Below are 6,578 nucleotides of genomic sequence, written 5' to 3' on the forward strand. Positions count from 1 at the left end.
CTGGCCCCAGGGATACATTTGACTATGGTCGCTGGTGTTGCTAACTTCATGTTTCTCAGAATAGAGCTGCCAATAACCAGAGTTTTATCCTCAGCGGGTGTGTCGCTGAGTGGGGAAAAGCGGTTGGAAACGTGAACAGGCTGGTGGTGAACCGTGGGCTTTGGCTTGGAGCTGTGCTTCTGGCGAACCGTAACCCAACCTCCCGGCTGAACGGGAGTTACCGGAGGACAGTTAGCAGAGGCTAAATTCTTCTGGGCAAAATAAATGAATAAGTAAATATTCAACAACCCATCAGCTACACCTACCTTAGCTACCTCCACACTGTCTGTATATAGATAAAATAAAGGAAATTACACCACCACTTAAAAAACTCACTACAGTCAGAGAAGAAAGATCCGCCTGTTTTTGTGGATTACAACAAAGCAGTTCATAGCAATGTTCAATGAAACAGCAATATGTCTATTCTGAAACTCTGTGAACTCACTTAACTCATGCTAACTGTGCACTAACTATCACAGTCTCAGGTTTGATGGACAGAAACGTAAGAGCACTCCAACATGTCAGTCTCTACTGATTGGTGAGAGCTAAATCAAACTTTACCGCCACAGAAAAAAGTCAAACAGAAGTTAATGTCAGACAGTCTGGAGTGAAAATACAACAGCAGAAAAAAGTCACAGAAAAAAGGCAAACAGAAGTTAATGTCAGACAGTCTGGAGTGAAAATACAACAGCAGTTCATTCTGAGCAAGTTGTATGAACATTGTTATGTTAATGAAACTACATCAGGTCATGTGATTCTACCTTTTCTCTGCAGAGAGCTCTTTACAAAGGCCACATAAGTCTTCAGCCACTCAGGACAAACATGAGTTAAGTAGTTTTTATTTTCTATTAGTCTGTCTTTGTCAGCATCCCATCTCAGTTTAGTGACGACAGCCTGTGGTTTCAGAGCGATCCATGTCAGTGTCTTCAGGTCCAATGATATGAAGTCTTCTCCATCATAACCATACTGCATAAAACCCTTAACCTCTCCAGTCTCATCATCCCACTCACAGCCACTCATCATCTGGAAAATGTGGATATCTGAGAAACAGAGTCTGTAATTAACAGTGATGTACAGATGATACCTCCAGTGGAAAGATGATCTTAAACATATTGTACATTGTGTGATGCTCTGCTATCCTCCCAGTCTTGTGGTGGGTCACTTTACTTTACAGCTAAGATACAGAGCACTTTAACAGTAAGAATGAAATACAAGATGTACCTCCACTTTGGTTGAAGTGCTGCTTCAAGTTGTCCATCCTGGCTTTGTAGACGTGTGGCAGGATCTCAAAACACTGTCGACTGTACCACTCCAAATGCTGCGGATTGTTTTCTAATGCTGTTTTCATCCAGTCCTGTTTTAGTTGTATTATCTTTGTATCGGTGTCGCAGTGACCCACCAAAAGGTCATCAACCACTGCAGCACCCACAAGCTGTGGGACGTTTGGGACTTCAGAAGATGCAGTGAAGAAAAACTTCAGGGAGTGTTTTACTGCAGGACAAATGAGGAACATTCAGTTTAAATATACACATCATCATCACCTTCATCATAAATATGATATATGTGGCAGGCCCATGCACAGATATTTCTGGGGGCAGGTGCTCATGTAAAACAAAAGGGGCACCTCTCTGATAATTATTAATTAAAAAATACAGTTATATACAGTAACATATTTTGCTTACTTACATATTTTTTAATTTATTTGAATCCATATACAGTGCTGCAGACAAGGGTGTCATTTGATTGAAACATTGCTGGGGGCACATATTAAGTGGGGGGAGGTTTTAGGGGTCTCAAACACTTAATTTCCTGTGTTCCGGTAACGTTTTCTGCATTGATTTATGGTGGAAATGTATTTATTTATGCAAAACAAAACAAAATTCAGGTGGCAGGCGACAATTCAAAATAAAAAATATGATAGAATATAAGACAGTCACACTCTCAGGCATTCTGTACTGCTTTCAAATATTTATTCTCCTGTAGATCAACTTGTCTTATTTCATGTTGTGTGCTGAGTCAACACATTTTACTGTGTGTAAATGACGGAGCGTGTTCTGCAGAGAGGTTTCAGTGGTTCTGGATGTACAGAGTAGAAACTGCTCTGACACAGCGACACACTGAGGATGATTTCTGCCTCAAAGTTTTTAAATATGAAGTTAACAGAGTGCTGAAGAGAAAAGACTCTGTTGAGGTAGTAGTTTGGTTTATTTACATCAAATTCAGCTTCTTACAAACATGGTTCTTTTCCTAAGGCTTGTATTATTTTATTATAGTTTTTATTTTTTGTTGTTGTTACATTCCCATCAGAACCCTTTAATTTAACCTGCGATCCATCTAAATGCTTTATTTCCTGTTGGTTCAGAAATAAGAATAAATTCACGTTTTTTAAAATTCAGTCTACCCCCCAAAGAACTTGTAAACGACAAAGTTTTGAATTTACAAGGAAACCGCTGTGATTTCTTTAAATAGTCATAATAGCCACTCATTCTTATAATTATCTTATAAACACACTTCAAATATTAATAAAGAATCCTAGAGAACAGGCGCCTGCAGGGACTGCATCTTTGGGCTCTTCCTCTCCTCTCTGTGCTCTTAGCACAAGGCATGCGCAGCAACAAGCCGCATTTCAGAGTTTTTTTATATAAATAAGAGCCACAGTGTGGGAGATCATAGCATTATTTTGACTGGAGTTTTGGTTTTTATAGACATGTGGAAGTGAGAAATTAATTTGGTGTTTTACTCTGCTCGTTGCCGGTAAATATTACATTAGAAAAAGAAATAGAAAAAAATGTCTCACAAAAAAGGACACTTTGGCTACCTGGTCAGAGGGCAAAAGGGCAGGTGCATGAGAACCACCTGGGGTCTATGTGTGCATGTGCCTGATATTCATTGTGGTCAACTTTAAACTTTTAGTCTTACCAAATTCTAAAGTACTGTAGAAGTAAAAGTGAAGCCCAATCTCCCCGAAATTGTTTATTTTGACCACTCATCTGTTAACAATGCTCATTAAGAACAATCCGGAAATAGAAGGTACTACAGTATTCGATAAGGAATTTAAAATAAGTCAGTTCGCGGAAGACACAGCCATCTTTTTAAAAGATAAATATATGGTTGAGAAAGCTCTTAATAATATTTCTATATTCTCCAAAGCGTCAGGGCTATCCTTAAATATCAAGAAATGTGAATTACTTCCCATTCATACAAGTACAGATCCCAGTATTGCTTCAATTAAAGTTGCATCTGAAGTAAAATATCTTGGAATAATGATATCTAAAAATGTTTTCAGAAGAGAAGACGTGAATATTCCCTTTATGTCAAAGATCCTTGAGAAAGTAGTCGCAGACCAGCTGTGTGATTTTCTCCATGATAATAATCTATTTGAGGAATTTCAGTCAGGATTTAGAGTGCATCATAGCACTGAGACAGCACTAGTTAAAATTACAAATGACCTTCTGATTGCTTCGGACAAAGGACTTGTCTCTGTACTTGTTTTATTAGATCTTAGTGCGGCGTTTGACACAATTGACCATCAAATTCCACTGCAGAGACTGGATCACTTAATTGGCCTAAAAGGTTCTGCACTAAGGTGGTTTAAATCTTATTTATCTGATCATTTTCAGTTTGTTCACGTTCATAATGAATCGTCATTACGTACCAAAGTTTGTTTTGGAGTTCCGCAAGGTTCTGTGCTCGGACCAATCTGATTTACTCTATATATGCTTCCTTTAGGTAACATCACTAGAAATCACTCTATAAATTTCCATTGTTATGCGGATGATACTCAGTTGTATTTATCGATAAAGCCAGAAGAAAGTAATCAATTAACTAAACTCCATAATTGCCTTAAGGACATAAAAACTTGGATGAGCACCAATTTCCTGATGTTAAATTCAGACAAAACTGAAGTTATCGTTCTTGGCCCCAAACAACTCAGAGACTCTTTATCTGATGACATAGTTTCTCTTGATGGCATTGCTCTGGCCTCTAGCACTACCGTAAGAAACCTCGGAGTAATATTTGATCAAGATTTGTCTTTTAATTCTCATTTAAAACAGACCTCACGGACAACATTTTTTCATCTGCATAATATTGCGAAAATTAGGCCTATCCTGACCCGAAAAGATGCAGAAAAATTGGTCCACGCTTTTGTTACCTCTAGGCTGGATTACTGTAACTCTCTGTTATCAGGTAGCTCTAGTAAGTCCTTAAAAACTCTCCAGCTAATTCAGAATGCAGCAGCACGTGTACTAACAGGAACTAAGAAAGGAGATCATATTTCTCCTGTTTTAGCTTCTCTGCACTGGCTCCCTGTAAAATCCAGAATTGAATTTAAAATCCTACTGTTAACTTATAAAGCTCTAAATGGTCAAGCTCCGTCATATCTTAGAGAGCTCATAGTGCCTTATTATCCCACCAGAACACTGCGCTCTGAGAACGCAGGGTTACTCGTGGTCCCTAAAGTCTCCAAAAGTAGATCAGGAGCCAGAGCCTTCAGCTATCAGGCTCCTCTCCTGTGGAATCATCTTCCTGTTACAGTCCGGGAGGCAGACACCATCTTCACATTTAAGACTAGACTTAAGACTTTCCTCTTTGATAAAGCTTATAGTTAGGGCTGGCTCAGGCTTGCCCTGTACCAGCCCCTAGTTAGGCTGACTTAGGCCTAGTCTGCCGGAGGACCCCCCTATAATACACCTGGCACCTTCTCTTCTTCTTCTTCTCTCTCTCTCGTATTCTATTACTGCATCTTGCTAACTCGGCCATTCTGGATGTCACTAACTCGGCTTCTTCTCCGGAGCCTTTGTGCTTCACTGTCTCTCAGATTAACTCATATCGCAGCGGTGGCTGGATAGCGTGACGTGTGTGGTTGTGCTGCTGCCGTGGTCCTGCCAGATGCCTCCTGCTGCTGCTGCTGCTGCCATCATTAGTCATTAGTCATACTTCTACTGTTATTATACACGACTATTGTCACACATGTATACTGCCAGGTATTAATACATACTTTCAACATATTGTACCACAGTAGCCAGAACTATAACTATAATATTATTACTTTCAATAATGTTGTTGTAAGCTACTGTCATTACCTGCATATCTCTCTCTCTCTCTCTCTCTCTCTGTCTCATTGTGTCATGTGGATTACTGTTAATTTGTTATGCTGATCTGTTCTGTACGACATCTATTGCACGTCTGTCCGTCCTGGAAGAGGGATCCCTCCTCAGTTGCTCTTCCTGAGGTTTCTACCGTTTTTTTTTCCCCCGTTAAAGGGGTTTTTTGGGGAGTTTTTCCTTATCCGCTGCGAGGGTCATAAGGACAGAGGGATGTCGTATGCTGTAAAGCCCTGTGAGGCAAATTGTGATTTGTGATATTGGGCTGTATAAATAAAATTGATTGATTGAATTGATTGAATATAGCTAATCGCTTAACAGATATGAAGAAATCCCTAAGTCGCTGGCTAACCAGAGATCTTACAATCTTTGGTAGAATCATTTTATCAAAAGCAGAAGGTATCTCAAAATTATTTTATCCATGTCACTCCCTGTATGTCTCTTCAAATAATATTAAGAAAGCCAATTCTATTATTTTTCAGTTTTTATGGAAAAATAAAACCCAATATATTAAAAGATCACAGTTAGTTAAAGAATATGAGAATGGGGGTATTAAAGCTTTAGAATTTGATTCAGTGGTTGGAACTCTCAGGATTAAATGGCTGAAAACAAATTTGTCTCAGCCAGAGTCCATGTGGTTTCATATTCCGAGATCCTTGTTTAAAAAAATAGGAGGGCTTGAATTCCTTTTAAAATGTGATTTTGAGGTGCATAAGGTTCCTATCAAGCTATCTAATTTCAACAAACAAAATCTAATACAAACAAAATACAGAGCCCAGTGGAAAGTGAAGCACATATTCACAGTGTGATCTCACCTGATGACGACACGTGACACAAGAGAAGCAGCAAAAGTAAATTTTTCATCTTGTTTTGATGAAGAAGTGACCGAGCTGGGGCAGCTGTTTGTTCCTCATTTTTTTGCCAGTTGGCACTGGGAGGAGGGAGTAGGCTCGCTGGAGATGAACTGCTCCTCGCCTGGAAAGTAGACGAGAGCAGGCGGCTGCAGCAGGGGCGGTGACAAAAAGCTGCGGTGAAGTCGTTTCCAGCAGCCGACAGTTTCCAGCAGCCTTCAGTCCGTACAGGAAGTCACAGACACACTGACATCCTGTCTGGAATGATGTCAATTCATTAAAAAAGTGATCAGACCCATAGAGTGGATTCGCCTAATGTGGGACACTTAAGCTTAAGCAGGGATAGGTCTTCCCCTTGCAAAGGAAAGTTAATGTAACTGTGGGCTCACACAAGCTGTGATATCACATGATCAAAATTACATGACATCTGAAATGTCCAATCATTTATTGGGGCAGGGCAGCCTTCAAACAGGAAGCACTCTGTGTGAAGACCACCAAGAGGTTAGTGACATAGTGTTCAGGCAAAGTTGATATTAAGGGCATACATTTTTTAAAAAAACAACAATATTGCTAATTGTTTATC

At 39.6% G+C, this 6,578-nt stretch overlaps 1 protein-coding gene across 1 annotated transcript; it reads right to left on the reverse strand.

Moving 5' to 3' along the window:
• Positions 1 to 423: 423 nt before the first annotated feature.
• Positions 424 to 6,340, reverse strand: LOC125905342 (major histocompatibility complex class I-related gene protein-like). The gene is made up of 3 exons (XM_049603282.1): positions 5,960 to 6,340; positions 1,261 to 1,530; positions 424 to 1,079 (listed from the first exon to the last, which is right to left on the reverse strand). Exons 1-3 carry the CDS (start codon positions 6,006 to 6,008, stop codon positions 787 to 789), a joined length of 612 nt encoding a protein of 203 aa, XP_049459239.1. The 5' UTR covers positions 6,009 to 6,340; the 3' UTR covers positions 424 to 786.
• Between the last annotated feature and the right edge of the window lie 238 nt (positions 6,341 to 6,578).

This window comes from Epinephelus fuscoguttatus, linkage group LG17 (assembly GCF_011397635.1).
Source record: "Epinephelus fuscoguttatus linkage group LG17, E.fuscoguttatus.final_Chr_v1".
Taxonomy (NCBI): Eukaryota; Metazoa; Chordata; class Actinopteri; order Perciformes; family Serranidae; genus Epinephelus; species Epinephelus fuscoguttatus.